This window comes from Eptatretus burgeri, chromosome 9 (assembly GCF_056783735.1).
Source record: "Eptatretus burgeri isolate ZD-2024b chromosome 9, Ebu_testis_v1, whole genome shotgun sequence".
Taxonomy (NCBI): domain Eukaryota; kingdom Metazoa; phylum Chordata; class Myxini; order Myxiniformes; family Myxinidae; genus Eptatretus; species Eptatretus burgeri.
In genome coordinates this window covers 18,629,477-18,646,379 of record NC_140969.1, presented here as the reverse complement: position 1 = coordinate 18,646,379, position 16,903 = coordinate 18,629,477, and the positions used below count along the sequence as shown (strand labels likewise).

Below are 16,903 nucleotides of genomic sequence, written 5' to 3'. Positions count from 1 at the left end.
CAGTCAGAGACGGGAGAGTCGGAAAGTCCAGAAGAGGAGGAGAAGAGCAGAGTCAGGAGAGTCCACAGGAGAGGCGGAGAGGCGGAGAGTAGGAGAGTAGGAGAGTCGGAAACAGAGAGTCAAGACTTCGCGGGCGGTGGAGCTGCTCGTCGTGTGCGTTGGAGTCGGAACGGAGGGGACGGAGCTGTGGAAAGGCGGTGACACCAGACGAGGGGGTGCTCGCGTTGTGCAGGAAGCTGCACCCGAGGGAGGCCGACAGCGCGACCTGGCCGAGGTGGAGACGCTCGTCGCGGGATAATAAAGATCCTCTATACCCCGAGCATCAGCAACCCCCTCCTGTTTCCCCCCGCGCTGAGATAGTGCGACCAAGGGGGCCCCTTTCCCACCCCCTACCAGACACGCCCGCGAGGCCCGCGGAGTTGAGGCACCATCGCCGCTCCGCGTCTCATCACCAGACGGGTAGGCCCGACCCGGTCTCGGCCTCAGGCCCGCCTCATCCTTGAGGGTATTTCTTTTCCTTGGTTTTGGGTATGTGTTGTCGGCGCCGTCTGTGAAGTAAAATTGTATAAGTGTTGCCGTGTGCTCGGTAGTCGGTATTAGCTCTGCATTGTGTCTTCGCTTTTATATTTGCTTTTTGTGTAAATGGAATTGTGTTTTTCTTTTCTGTGTGCTTTTGGTGGAATTGTATATGTGTGCTTCCCGTGTGCCGCGAATAAATGTGCTTTGTGTTGAACTGTTTCCCGCTTCGCTTCGTCATTTCTCTCATTGAATCCTCATCTTGCTTCACGTAAAGGGTTGGTAGTGGGCTGAATACGCCCGATAATTAATCGAACCGTCGAGGTCGACGATAACACCGCTCGGTTATTCTGATAGTACGGAACGGGTCGCTTAAGTGGCCCGTGTCCGAAGTCGACCTGCGGCGAGGTGCGATCGCCCGGCCTACCCTCCGCGTGGGTACTTAGGTAGGTCGAATTTGGCGAGCAACCCTATCCCACGCGGGGGCTGATTGGCTCGATCGCGGTGAGACCGAAAGGTCCACCCGTGACTGGTTCCCGGCGTTAGTCCGAGAGGGTCACGACTGGATTGTCCGTCCGGTGGGCGACGTGCCGCGATTCGAGTTACGTGGCCGTCAGCACGCCGGCGGGCGCGAAATCCGCAACAATATATTGATTTGACCCCATGACCCACCCTGGTGGTGAGGAGTTAGAGTCACAGAGGTCAAAATGGCAAGAAAATGTTGCAACTCAGAATTTGATATTGGGTCTTTCCTGGTGGAACGTTTTTGTCCTCTTTCAGTTTTGATTTTGGTGGGAAGTGTGGGGCGTTGCAATGGCACGTCATCAGCTTTGCTCTAGTACTACCGTTGCAATCTGCTTGTGTACTCTGATAATGGCAATTGCTTTGATAAAATGTTGAGCAGTTGTTTTTCCACTGTTACTTTTCTTTTGTGGACTTGCCAAATCTCCTGATGTTTGTGAATCGTATTGTTACGTTTGTGGGGGAGGCAGCAATCGATGGATGAAGGCCTCAGATGCCGTGTATATTCACGTGCAGTTTTGAAACTTTCTCGCCTGTATTGAGTGTTTGTTTAAGGTAAGGAGCAATGTAAAATGTTCGCCGCAAAGTGGACAAGTGTTTGTGCTTGTTGAGATAACCAGATCAAGCCATTTCATGTCGTATTCTTCTCTAAAACCATGGTGCATGGGAAGGGAACATCATGTTCCCTCCACCAACTGAGTTGACTTTTTCCAGCAGCTGTCCATCAGCATTGGTGGGGTAATGGGGTGGGGGTTGAAATTTGTTTCATGCCCATAGTCGAGATTGGTAGAAGGCTTCGGCGCCAAGATTTGTAAAACTACGACTTCGTGAGGCAGAACCACTGAGAGCGATGGACTGCGAGAGACGGTAAAGAGGACGGAGGCGGTTGTCTTGCTCCGGCGTGTGCTTGTTAGTGTTGTGGTTCGACCTGCCGACTATGCTTTCTCTGGCCACCATCCTTTCCAGCTGATGAGTCCTTCCTCTCACCAGCATCCTTCACCTGTAGCAGTTGTGTTATGCTTTCTGTGTTACCTGCTGTGATTGTGAGCCCACTTGATCCTGCCATATCCTTTACCACAGTCCAGGTGTGTGTGTGTGTGTGTGTGTGTGTGTGTGTGTGTGTGTGTGTGTGTGTGTGTGTGTGTGTGTGTGTGTGTGTGTGTGTGTGTGTGTTTGATGTCCAGGGAGAAATAGGTTTCATTACGTGTTCATTTCTTGTGGTTCATTATTACATCCGCCACCAAAGGTGAAGGAGCTGGTCATGTTTTCACCCCTTGCTGTCTGTTTTTGTGCAGGATATGTCAAAAAGTTGTGGATGGATCTGGGTAATATTTTGTGGACATGTTGGGTGTGTGACAATGACAAACTGATTCAATTTTGGTGAAGATTCAAATCCGGATCTGATAATTTTTTTAAGTGATTCTTCACCATTGAGAGATCGGGCTAAAATGATATATAGCAAGATGTCTCAAAACGTTGTGGACAGATTCGGATGAAACTTGGTGAACACGTTGGGTGTGTGGCAAGGAAGAATTGATTCGATTTTGTTGAAGATTCGAATCCATATCTGGATGCAAGAATTATTTAATTTTTAAAGTGATTCTTCACCATTGAGAGTTGGGGGCCAAAAACGATATAGAACTGTATAGCATGATATTTCAAAAATGTATTGGGCCAGATATGTTCTCGTGGATCAGGCATTACGTGGCAGAGGTATGTGCTCTACCCGGTGCCCTTCTCGTCTTGTCCTGTAATAAATTATTTATTTTTGAAAAATGGCTTTCTGAGTATCACACCAAACTTCTGGTTCACTTGGACTCTCTGGAGCATTAAAATATTGTAACTTTATTTGATAAATGGCATGGAAGTAGCCCAGTCGGTTCACGGGTCTGCGACAACCCCTCAATGCAGAGACCTGTTCAGAAAAGTTTGTTTAGCCATCTACGGAGTTTAGGCCCTGGCATGTTGTGGTGGCCTTCGGGTGGTGTTTCGTCCTCTCTGGAAGCTGCAGTCCTTGTGACAAAATGTTTCGTACCCCAATGAGAAACAATATGTTTTGTTGAGTGTGTGTATATTTCAAAACATTTTTTATTTTTCTACTCTGATTCGTAAGGAGACTAAAACTATGTGCTGAATGCAAATACATCTTTCTGAAAAGGAAAATCTTATTCAAACTAGAATGGTACTTGGTGGAGCGTAGGTCGAGAGTGCACAATTGCTAATCCCCACGCTTCCCATCTTATGCAAAGTTGAATTAGAAGGGCACTCTGAGGAGCACATGCCTCCACCGAGCCGATTGGCTTATTTTTTGTATCCCACTGATAGGCCGGATCTGCATCGGTCCCTTCACCAAAATCGAATCGGCTTGTTCTTGTCACCTAACTAACTCGTCCACCTAGTTTTGTCATTATCAGTTTACAATGTTTTGAGATATCATGCGATTATATCGTTTTTGGCCCGAGTTCTCAATGGTGAAGAATAATTTGAAAAATTATAACATTCTCGGATCCGGATTCAGATCTTCACTGAATTCAAATCGATTCATTCTACCCCAGGATTGTACCAAACCAACTTTTTTTTTTTTAAACTTCCTTTTACTGTCCTATTACACATTTGAGATGTTAACAAAAAAAAATTTCCCGGCACTCTGGCGATATTCAAGATGGTGTCCAAAATGGCCGCCAAAATGGGTAAAATCATAGAATACAGTATATAACATCTCAAAAATGTGGCAAATTGGAAAAATAATCACTGGGATTTGGTTCCTGATCATTAGTTACTATTTTCTGATGATTGGCTGTTTACTGCTTTCTGCATTTTGGGTGGTATTGGGCCTCTGCTGCAAACAAATCAAATCCTCGGCTCCACCTTAAGAGCCACTCATGATTGTTCTCTTCTGCTATTTGCAGCACTTTCTGCCATCCATCACATTCAAATGACGAGGTGCCTTCCTTTATGTCGATGCCTGCCTTTTTCACATGGATTCGGCCTTCAGTATTGCAGAAAATACAATCAGGTTCAAAAATGATCTTTTCTGATGCTTTCTTGCACTTTACCCTTCCTTCTTGGCTGGGAGATGGTCCAGGAGCTTCAGGATCGTTAGGATCGTTAGATGGTTTACTAGCTGTTTACCGATGTAGGTTCAGGGTCAATCTTTGGTGACATCATCGGTGATAGCCCTCGTTCTCCTGGATCTCATCAGGAATGCCCTGACAGATATCTGTCATTCGATATGAAGAACCTGGTGGTTCAGCTCAGCGACGATCCCGTATATTTTTGAGAAGTGCCAATCTATCATTTGGATTCGGCAAGTCTGAAAAATATGTGAACGATCCATGCTTTATTCCAGACATATGAATGACACAATGTTCCCGTTTGCGTTTTCTTTCCATTTCGACAACTTTCTTTTGACAATTACATTAAACTATTTCCTGCTTGTCTGACATCTTGACTTGTGATCTTGATCTTGACTCGCTACGGTCTTGCTAAGCTAACTAATGTAACCTGGAAAGAGAAAAAACTACACAAAAAAGATTAGTACACATAATACTTGAGTGTATGTTAATATTCAAAGTGCACCAGGATGTGTAAAAGGGTGTGTTTGTGTGGGGGGTGTGTGGGTGTGTGTTTTCTGGCTTTCAAAATTGTCTGCCATCTTCAATTCCAAGTACGATAACAATAATAACCATCCTTGATAAGAATTACAAGCCGGTAGGCGACGAGGGATTCGCTAGGATCGAAGCGCTGGATATGATGCTTTTCTTTCTGACTGATCCACCGACGAAGATTCATTGCCAAGACGCATTGGTTCACACACAATTCAGGCCCCCCTAACAAACGGACGCCAACGTTGTCAGACGGAATGAAAACCCATCATTCTTGTTACAAAAACAGCTAAAATTGATGAAAAAGTGGCCTAAATTGAAACCAACACAGTAATTACGGTCGCAATTACCAGTAAATAATTGGAGGTGGTGTGTCGGGAGGAGAATCCGAAATGGTAAATAAATAATTGGAGGTGGTGTGTGGGTGGTGGGATCGTTTTTGATAATTAAAGGTGGTGTGTGGATCGTGGAATCGTTTTCGATAAATAAATAATTGGAAGTGGTGTGTGGGTCGGGGAATCGTTTTCAGTAAACAAATAAATAATTGGAGGTGGTGTGTGGGTGGGGAATCGTTTTCAGTAAATAAATAAATAATTGGAGGTGGTGTGTGGGTGGGGAATAGTTTTCAGTAAATAAATAAATAATTGGAGGTGGTGTGTGGGTGGGGAATCGTTTTCGGTAAATAAATAAATTATCGGTTTGCTGGTTTGTGCTGTGGAGCCTCGCGTTGCGCGCACACACACACACACACACACACACACACACACACACACACACACACACACACACACACACACACACACACACACACACACACACACACACGCACACGGGAAAACCCGACAATAAGGGATATCTAGCATATACGAGGTGTGTTCAAAAAGTATCCAACCTTAATTTTTCGTGCGTAAACAAATGAAGCTAGGGAGGCGTGGTTTGGTGCACGTATGTAGGCGATCCTAATCGGTATGCGTGAATATTTTCCTGCCTACAGAAGCTGTCAGTCGCCGACAGACCGCCGATGAGTGAGGAAGTGTAAGTGAGCGCCGTCAAATTTTCGTTTTTGACAAAATGAGAGAAAAACTTGAACAACACTACTGCATCAAATTTTGTGAAAAGCTTGGCGATTCCCAAGTTGAAATGATCCACAAGATTCAACAGGCCTTCGGGAACGAAGCAATGGGCACCACACAGATAAAAGAGTGGTACAACCGCTTCAAAGATGGTCGCACATCAGTGGAAAGTGAAGCACGTTCTGGTAGGCCCTCAACATCCCGAAATGAGATCGTCATTGACCAAGTGAGGACCCTGCTGATGCAGGATCGTCGAATCACGATCAGAGAACTTGCAGACGAGGCGGGCGTCAGCATTGGATCCGTTCATTTCATTTTGACTGAGAATTTGGGCTGAAGGAGAATCTCAGTGAAGTTCATGCCAAAGCTGCTAACGATCGAGCAGAAGCAACTCCGTTTGGAGATCGCACAGGACATGCTGGAGACTGTGAACAGCGATCCCAACTTCTTCAACACAGTGATCACTGGCGATGAGACCACAGTGATCCGTCATTTTGTCAAAAACGAAATCCGACGGCGCTCACTTACACTTCCTCACTCATCGGCGGTCTGTCGGCGACTGGCAGCTTCTGTAGGCGGGAAAATATTCACGCATACGGATTAGGATCGCCTACATACGTGCACCAAACCACGCCTCCCTAGCTTCATTTGTTTACGCACGAAAAATTAAGGTTGGATACTTTTTGAACACATCTCGTATAGCGAATCCAACAAGAGGACTATTCCATGGTTCTGTCACTCTATTATTATTACATTAATGATTATTTGAAGCTGACATTTGATATTTATTATGATTTTACCATTTAAAAAACCATTTTGAACTCCATCTTGAATTTTATGGATGGCAACCAACATATAAATCACCACATAGGCCTATTAGTTTCTAATAATCAGGAACATCTGTTACAATGAATCCAAATATTAATTTACTGTATATTATTCTTAGTTTCAGGCTGTTATACACAATTTTCTATGATTTTGCCTATTGTGGTGGCCATTTTGGATGCCATCTTAGAATTTAAGCATTGTAACAAAATTTATTCACTAGGTATTAGTTACTAATGATGAGAAACACATTATTCCAACGAATAATTTACAATTTCGTCACTGTTTTTGGGTGTTATATATAATTTTATATGATTTTGCATATTTTGGCGGCCATCTTGGATTTTTAAAAAATGGCAACAAAGCCCAATTATCAGAAACTAGTAACTAATGATCACGAACCAAATCCCAATGATTATTTTTCCAATTTGCTACATTTTTGAGATGTTATATATCGTATTCTATGATTTTACCCATTTTGGCGGCTATTTTGGACGCCATCTTGAATATCACCAGAGTGCCGGGAATTTTATGTTGTTCACACCTCAAATGTGTAATGGGACCATAAAAGGTCCCATTACATTGTAATTTAGTCCATTACCATGTAATGGACTAAAAAAAGTTGGTTTGGTATAGTTGGGGGGGGGGGTGGGTGGTTGCACGGATACCCTCCGTAGATACTTGACTATTCACCTTTGGTGGCAGAGTTAAAAACCACATTTATACACAATATACCTTTATAGAAACGAATCGCGAGTATGTCCACTCTTTTCCTACAAAACCATTGAAATTCTTCTCCGGTCACTTTGAAATCATTTTGTGATAAACTCTTGTGGAAAAGTGTTCCACATTTCTTCCAAAAATAATCTAGTTGCTGCTGGGATTCTTGTAAACTTTCTTTTTTTCTTCAAAATAGTCCCATACAGCTTCAACGGTATTGGGATCTGGGCTTTGAGGGACCATTCCGCACCGTGAAGGACTCCAGCTTCGTCTTTCTTTTGTAAACATGTTTTAATTGTTACAGTTGAGTGGTGAGTGCTTTGGATCATCATCTTGCTGTAAGATGACATTTGGACCAATCAGTCTTGTATCACTGGGGGATAGCATAGTTGATTAATATTTGTTTGTACCATCAATTTTCCAATACCACTTGGGGATATTCACCCCCAAACTTGAATTGAACCTGCTCCGTGCTTAACTGTTACCTTCAAGCAAGACTCTTTATAAGTTTCAGTTTTTCAGTTTTGATTACATTCAAATAACCAAAACTTTGACTCCTCTGTCCCAAAGCACCTTTTGGCCATCGTTCCAGAGTGCAGTTTTTGTGGGTTTGTGCAAATTTTCACCTTCTTGTCTTGTTTTCCATTTCTTAACAGAGGTTTTCTTACTTCAACACGTTCTTTAAGTTCTGTTATCAAAAGTGACCTTCACGTTGTTGATGGCTGGACGACGCCTGAGCCTTCTGCCAGTTCTGTTGTCAATTCAACGCTAGTCTTCTTCCTATTCCTTAAGGATATTATCTTCAGTATTGCATGCATGCACGCACGCATGCACCCACACAAATTCGATTGTTGTTTTCAAGTCTATATCAACAGTGGATATTTGGTGCTTGTTGCTTGTTTTCAGGGAGTGAACAATGACCGTGCTTACATTGCCACGCAGGGTCCCCTGCCAGGCACAGTGCAGGACTTCTGGTGGATGGTTTGGGAATACAATGTGCAGGTACTGTTCCAATGTTTGTCTGACCTCATTTGCATCAATGCAACCAGCCTCCATATGCATGAGTCCTGCCATGGAAAATCAATCAATTACAATGAACCTTCCTGTGTCAAAGATGCTCATATATGCCTGTATTTAGCACACTACTCATATTTTGGAAATTGTCACTCAAGACATATGGGTATCCTAAAGCCAATATAAACAAGTTATTTTGGAGATATTTCGCATTAACTGCCTCTCCTAACCCCCCCCCCCCAAAATATAAAGCCTGTTTTATCAGTACAAAATAATACAGCGCGGCACCACTTATACACGTCTTCTTTGGAGATGTCATTGAGCTATCCTTTCTCAATAGATGCTGTAAAGTTGGTAAATATAATTTTCTTTAATCGAAGTATATTTATGGGTACTCTTGAAGGTTAATTAGTTTACCCTTCCATCAACCAGGCTACACCACTAGATGTGGTTCCACGATCTGATGCAGTGATAAATGTTGTCCGTGATGTAGCCTCGTTTCTTTGTCCAGCAAAAAAGATCGGCGGAACTCAAGTATCCTGCAGCGTTCACCAGACACGACCAGAGATCCAGTGTAGAAGAGATCTCTTTGTTGGACCAGGGAGGGGCAGCTTGTCATAATATGTGGGGCAGATAGGCTACAACGCATATTAAACCCCAACATGTCCCCTCTGTCTATGTTGATATTGCACTTGGGATGGGTGTTGTCCACACCCGATGGCCTCTCATTTCACGATGAAATGTTGCTTCAGAAGAGTGAATTTCAAGGGGAGGATGGTTGAGGATATTGTTTGAGTGACCATGTTCTATGGACTATGATGATAGATCCTTGTAAATGTGACGGCACATTGAGATGTTTTGTGGGGGAGGTGATATAATATTAAGGATATGAAAGTAATGGTGAGCCGTTGTATGTTTCATATATCATGGGGTGGAGGATGAGTTGTCGGTGACATGGGTGAGAGGGATGGATGTTGATTTTTCAGGGCGATTAATTGAGTGCCTTGCATATTCAGGTGAATTACAATTGGGAGTACTTTTGTTTCAGAATGTAAATGGGCAATGGTTTCATTCATTTAATTAATTTTTTCATTTATTCCTTTCGCAGGTATGAAAAATACAGCACAAGTATATCGTTGAAATACATGTAAATTTAAGTAAGATCCATACACAGAGAATATTACATGTACAAATAAGAAAAGGAGCAATCAGAGATTGCAGACCCTTGCCAGGACTTGTTTTGTGTTGTGTATATTTTGTGGTTTTAATGTACTGGTGTGTTATGTAATTAATAATAGGCAAAACTAGAACTGTCACTTTATAAATACTGGCAGTGATGACCGGGTATGAAGACGTCCCGCTTTGATGCAACCCCGCTTTGATCGGTCATCTGACCCATGACGTTTTACTATTATTTAATTTAATTTAGAATGGGATTGAAATAAATTCAATTACAACCGAATGGAAAACCACATAGGTACAGTCCTGCATTGGAGTAATCAGAAGGAACCCGAACAAGCAAAAAGCAATCTTCGCCCACAATTCACCCGGCAATCTCCGCCCACAATACACCCGGCAATCTCCGCCCACAATACACCCGGCAATCTTCGCCCACAATTCACCCGGCAATCTTCGCCCACAATTCACCCGGCAATCTCCGCCCACAATACACCCGGCAATCTCCGCCCACAATACACCCGGCAATCTCCGCCCACAATACACCCGGCAATCTCCGCCCACAATACACCCGGCAATCTCCGCCCACAATACACCCGGCAATCTCCGCCCACAATACACCCGGCAATCTCCGCCCACAATACACCCGGCAATCTCCGCCCACAATACACCCGGCAATCTCCGCCCACAATACACCCGGCAATCTCCGCCCACAATACACCCGGCAATCTCCGCCCACAATACACCCGGCAATCTCCGCCCACAATACACCCGGCAATCTCCGCCCACAATTCACCCGGCAATAAGTGTGACAGAAGACACAGGACAGAATAGCCAATTATATAACAGCGCGATGTCGCCGCGCTGTAAAATCGTCGCTCTTCCGCATTAACCCTGCCCACAATTCACCCGGCAATCTCCGCCCACAATTCACCCGGCAATCTTCGCCCACAATTTATCCGGCAATCTTCGCCCACAATTTACACGGCAATCTCCGCCCACAATACACCCGGAAATCTCCGCCCACAATACACCCGGCAATCTCCGCCCACAATGCACCCGGCAATCTCCGCCCACAATACACCCGGCAATCTCCGCCCACAATACACCCGGCAATCTCCGCCCACAATACACCCGGCAATCTCCGCCCACAATACACCCGGCAATCTCCGCCCACAATACACCCGGCAATCTCCGCCCACAATACACCCGGCAATCTCCGCCCACAATACACCCGGCCATCTCCGCCCACAATACACCCGGCAATCTCCGCCCACAATACACCCGGCAATCTCCGCCCACAATACACCCGGCAATCTCCGCCCACAATACACCCGGCAATCTCCGCCCACAATACACCCGGCAATCTCCGCCCACAATACACCCGGCAATCTCCGCCCACAATACACCCGGCAATCTCCGCCCACAATACACCCGGCAATCTCCGCCCACAATACACCCGGCAATCTCCGCCCACAATACACCCGGCAATCTCCGCCCACAATACACCCGGCAATCTCCGCCCACAATACACCCGGCAATCTCCGCCCACAATTCACCCGGCAATCTCCGCCCACAATTCACCCGGCAATCTCCGCCCACAATTCACCCGGCAATCTCCGCCCACAATTCACCCGGCAATCTCCGCCCACAATTCACCCGGCAATCTCCGCCCACAATTCACCCGGCAATCTCCGCCCACAATTCACCCGGCAATCTCCGCCCACAATACACCCGGCAATCTCCGCCCACATCACACCCAACAATAAGTGTGACAGAAGACACAGGACAGAATAGCCAATTATATAACAGCGCGATGTCGCCGCGCTGTAAAATCGTCGCTCTTCCGCATTAACCCTGCCCACAATTCACCCGGCAATCTTCGCCCACAATTCACCTGGCAATCTCTGTCCACAATTCACCCGGCAATCTCTGTCCACAATTCACCCGGCAATCTCTGTCCACAATTCACCCGGCAATCTCTGTCCACAATTCACCCGGCAATCTCTGTCCACAATTCACCCGGCAATCTTCGCCCACAATTCACCCGGCAATCTCCGCCCACAATACACCCAACAATAAGTGTGACAGAAGACACAGGACAGAATAGCCAATTATATAACAGCGCGATGTCTCCGCGCTGTAATTACTGTCATTGTTCTCCTCAGTGACAGACAGACAGAGAAACTATGTTTGTAGTTCTTGTGCAACCTATTGCTATCCTGAGAACTTTTCCTTTGTGTTTTATGGTGTTTTTTTTTTGTTTGTTTTTGTATACCTTGTCGAGGCTCGTATGAGAGCGAACACACAATGAGAGGCATGAGACAAGAGGCAAGGAGGGCATGAGACAAGAGGGGTGTGGGAAGGACAAAACAGTGGGGAACAGAGACATTAGGAGATCTGTGGAAGGGAGATGGATGGGGCAGGGAACATGGGGAATACAAGATGGACATTCAGGGACTTTCAGGAAGGAAAGCAGGGAATTTCAAGGAGGTGGGCTTGGGTGGATTATCAGGGGTAGAAAAGATCGAGGATTTGGATGGGGGATGATAAGAGGTGGTGGTGAACAGCTGTTTTGAAGGCCTGGAGGGAAGAATGGGATTGAATAGCGTGAGGGAGTTTATTCCAAATGCGGGAAAAAAGAGGAATGAAAGGGTGAAGGTGAGCAGTGATTCGTGATTTTGGTAGTTTTATCAGAAGGGGGTTGTTGGCGGACCTTGAGCGTCCTGCGTAAATATGGTGGGGACAAATCGCAGAGAGAGCGGGGGGGGGGGGGAGAGGCTGGAGAGGAGACTGTAGAAGACAGAAAGACCACCGTCCTGCCTGCGGTGAGAGAGTGAGAGGCCCAAAGACTCAGCGTCATCGCGGGAGATGCCAATGATCCGAAATGCCTTGGTTTCCACAGCGTGAAGCTGAGAAAGGTGGGAGGCAGGAGCGCCAGCCCAGAGGGGAGAGCAGTACTCAATCAGGCTGCGGACGAAAGCTTTGTAAGTGGTCAGGAGCTCAGGTGGGCAGAGGAAGGACCTTGCACGATGGAGTATTCCCAATCGGCGACTGGCTTTGGAGGCGAGGTTTGAAATGTGGCTTTCCCAGGAAAGGTCATGGCAGATAGTGAGACCCAGAAGCTTGAAAGAAAGGACTTCTTCCAGAGGATTGTTGAGAAAGTGGATGGGGGGGTTTTCTAAGCGGTCCTTTCGGAGAGACATAGTGAGAGTGTGAGATTTGTCCGGATTGAAAGACATGTTCCACGTGTTGGACCAGTTTGTGATTTTACCCAGAAAGAAGAAGCTGCTGCTTGCCGGTCTGAGGGATGACAAATGGTACGGCAGAGGGTGGATTCGTCAGCAAAGAGATAAAGAGGATTTTCCAGAGTCGGAGAGATCATTAAAGAAAACCAGAAAAAGAACAGGGCCCAGAAAGCTGCCTTGAGGAACTCCAGCCTGGACAGGAAGAGGGGATGAAAGAACTCAATTTAGGGCCACACGTTGACTGCGACAGGAGAGGAAGTCTGCGAGCCATGAGTGGTCTGAAGGAGTGGTGGCCCCAATTCTGGCTGGTATAATTGATGGCTTCGTGTGGTGGCTCCAACTTCCAAGAAGAAGCAGAGGATCTTCATCCTCCCCGCTGCAGTCTTACGAAAGAAGAACTACAGACGACTGACTTGAGCAAAGACACAAAGCCACGCTCCTGGAGATTGCACTGATAAACTGGAACAGCACTCGGTAGAGTGCATACCTCCGCCAGGCTGAACAGTTTACGTTTTGTATCCCACTGATAGGTCGGATCTACATCCGTATCTTAACGAGAATCCAATGGACTTGTTCTCGTCACTTACCCAAATCATCCACCAAGTTTTGTCAAAGCCCGTCCACAACTTTTTGAGACATCGTTCAATATATCGTATCTGGCCTTATCTTTCAGTGTTGAAGAATCACTTAAAAATTATCGGATCCAGATCCGGATCTTCACCAAAATCTAATCAATTCGTCCTTGACACACACCCAACCCATCCACCAAGTTTGATATGAATTCATCCCTAACTTTTTGAGATATCCTGCTCACAGACCGACAGACAGACAAACGGGTGAAAACATGACCTCCGTCCACTTTGGGTGGTGCAGGAAATGAGGTTGAAATGTAGGATTATTATTATAATTTTTTTTTTTTTTTTACAAATCCATTAACAATTCCAAAATAGTCTTCTTGCAAACCTTTCTGCTCAGTTTGCACTGCCTGCCAGTGGTAGTGGTTGGAGCTTGCACCATGCAAAGAATGTTCCGAATTGAGAGAATGCACTCGTCTGGTCATCGAGGCACTGTGAACGATTGTGCCCAGTTGACTTCATTTTGTTTAGGTGGACATCCTCAAATGTCTCGGATATGTCAATAATTAGGTAAATGTCCCATTCCTGGTCATACCTGGCTGCAACATACTACTGCAGATGATACTTGAGCATAAATTGCATAGAAATCTACTCCACCTTTTCGAGCATGGCTCTCTGCCATACGTGCACGTCTTTGTGCTTCAGTGTGTGCTGATATCCTTGCAGTGAACATTCCACAATCAGCTCCTGGTGGTACGAAGCATGCATCTGTGATTCCCAGTGCCTGGTATTTTCGATGGGAAGGAAAACTTTACACCAGACGCATGATGCTCAGCCATGTTGAACAGTTCACACGTACAGACTGTGTCATCACATGTAATTTGCTTTCACTGCGAGGTGCCTCACATTTGCACCAATCCCATCACACAAGCTTTTCCCATGACTCCTGGTTAAAAGACAACAAAATAAAAATAAAGGAGCCATTCTGTATGATGGCCATTGTGGACCTTGTGTTTCAAATTGGACAAGTTCTTGAAATTATTGTACTGACCGGCCACCCGATCACTGAAATATTTGACAGTGGCCACCTGGGGCAACGAGCTTTATGTGATAAGGTTACCTTTATGAAGCTGTTCACTGTGATGGCCTCGTTCTTGGGAAAGTCACTAACTGCACTTATGATGAAGTATACCAACTGGTCATCTTCATGCAAGTATACAGTGAATCGGTCAAATGTTACCCGAGTGTTATCCCACTGGAAAGCTCCTGCAGCATCCTGAGTAATTCTCAGTAAAATTGAGTAGTACATGCCCAATGTCTATAGGCTGCTGTTTCCTATAGTCACGTGGATAAGCAGCTGTGCTTTGACAATATAATGGTGAGTTGTGAAGTTGTCAACTTGAGTTATTGCACAAAAGTCTTTTGTACACGATGCATAATTCTTGAGATTATAGCTGTGAAGTCTGTGTGAACCTGTTGCTTGAAGCGCATCTAGACTTCGTCGTACATTTTGATTTTGGTAAACTTTTCCCGAAGGTACACAACGATTGCGTCCTTTCCGGGTCATGTCTCGCACCTTCAGTCTCTTAACTGGCCATCACATATTTTTACCTTGATATCTTTGTTGGCTGCTTTTGTGCCAAAATAATTTTGGGGTTCTGATTGATCTGACATGTACATGCATAATTGTCCTGTGGCTCCAACAGTTTATCACCAATGTGGCCCAAGGTTGCAAAATTTAGACACCCCAAAATCATTCATTCATTCATTTGTTGTGCAGCCTGTGACTGCTGGTTGCATCATTGCTGGGAGCGTGGCTGTGCCACTGATGCAGTGCCTCCTGTAAGTTAAGGCAGGAATTTGGAACTTGTTCATAGTTCTGTCGCTGGTTTGGCTACTCGTTGCGAAGGACACCATGGGATCTTTAACGTCCACTAAATAATGGCAGCAGATGGGACACCCAATTTATCGTCCATCCGAACGATGGCACACACATTGATGGAACACTGGGGTGACGGTTAATAAGTGGACTGAGATTCGAACCCAGGCTAAACGGCTTGGAGGTGAGTGTGCGTACCTTCAGCCCTTCCTGCCAGCAGCCCTACCCCAAAATGATTATACACATTGTCTTGCCCCTCCTCGAAATATATTATATTTTGCATATATGTAGTTAACATAGACAGTAAACTTAATCACATTTAGTTAACATATGCAGTAAACTTAATAAGCAAATACAACCCGTCGCTTCGCTGACAAGTGAATAAAGTGGGGGGGTGGGGGAAGAAAGTGGGAGGGAGAAGGGGGAGTAAGAGGGGAGGTGGGAAGAGCGACACACACACACACACACACACACACACACACACACACACACACACACACACACACACACACACACACACACACACACTCTTATTAGTATAGATATGCAGCCGTAATATCTTGATGATGATCCACATCCTTTCAAGAAGAGGCAAATACAATTCATTTTCTTTATACGATTCAAGTTTGTGGAAGAGCAAGTCACAAGTGCTACGAATATTCACATAATAAGTACACAGTATTTGCAGTAAAAATGTGCGAGTTTGTTGAATACTTGCACGACTGTCAAAAAAGGGCTTTTTTATGCCTCTGCAGTTGAAGGCACTGGGCTTTAATTTTTTGGGGTTGTCTGTCCACCTGTCTCTGTCTGTGCGCACAGTACTTAAAAGATTCTCATAACCACCATAAGTTGTGAACCGCCGAAGAGATTTTGACGAAACGTGGTACAATTATTACCTCTGCCACTGAAGGTGGATGGAGGTTATGTTTTCACCTGTCTGTGTGTGTCTATCTGTTTGTGAACAGGATATCTCAAAATGTTGTGGACTGATTTGGTGCAGTGCTTGGGTATGTGACACGAACAAACTGATGAGATTTTGGTGAAAATTCGGATGCATCTGGATCCAATAATTTTTAAAGTGATATTTTTCATCATTCAGAGATGAGGCTATAAACGACATATAGCAGGATATCTCAAAAAGTTGTGAACGGATTCGGACGAAACATGGTGGACAGGTTGGCTGTGTGAGACAAGGAAGAATTTATTTGATTTTGGTGAAGATCCAAATCCTAGTCCGGATACACGACTCTTAAATTTAAATGATTCTTCACCATTGAGAGATATGGCCAAAAATTTTATATATATATATATATATATATATATATATATATATATATATATATATATATAATGCTATTTCAAAACCTGGAAGAGTTATGACAAAAATTGGTGGATGAGTTTGTAAGGTAACAAGAACAAGCCGATTCAATTTTGGAGGTCCGGATCCAGATCCGGCCTACCAGTGGGATACTAAACATAAGTTGTTCGGCCTGGCAGAGGTATGCGCTTTTCTGGGTTGCATTCTCGTGTGTTACTGCCATAAAATGTGACCCACTGACCCACTGAAGAGACTTCAACCAAACGTGGCGCATAAGTATGGATTAATACAAAGGTGAACTGATTTGATTTCGTGTTGAACGGGTCAAAGGCCCAGTGCAGTTTGAAAATCATTTTGCAGATCATAACTTGAGTTGGAACTTTGAAGCAAGCATCTGTTGTCCCTCTCCAACTGAACCACTTTTCTTACAAG

At 45.0% G+C, this 16,903-nt stretch overlaps 1 protein-coding gene across 15 annotated transcripts in view; it reads left to right on the top strand.

Annotated features, from left to right (window-relative positions):
- Nucleotides 1-16,903, top strand: part of LOC147019646 (tyrosine-protein phosphatase non-receptor type 12-like) — a 153,228-nt gene that overhangs the window by 67,270 nt on the left and 69,055 nt on the right. For 14 of the 15 annotated variants that reach the window (XR_015061471.1, XM_085894238.1, XM_085894241.1 and 11 more), the window contains one exon: nucleotides 8,168-8,263. The exons of the other annotated variant lie outside the window; for it this stretch is intronic. Coding sequence is in view for 13 of the 14 variants with exons in the window: in XM_085894238.1 (XP_085750364.1) it covers nucleotides 8,168-8,263 (96 nt within the window). In the remaining variant the exon portion in view is untranslated. The remainder of the gene's footprint in view (nucleotides 1-8,167; nucleotides 8,264-16,903) is intronic. 15 annotated transcript variants of the gene reach the window in all.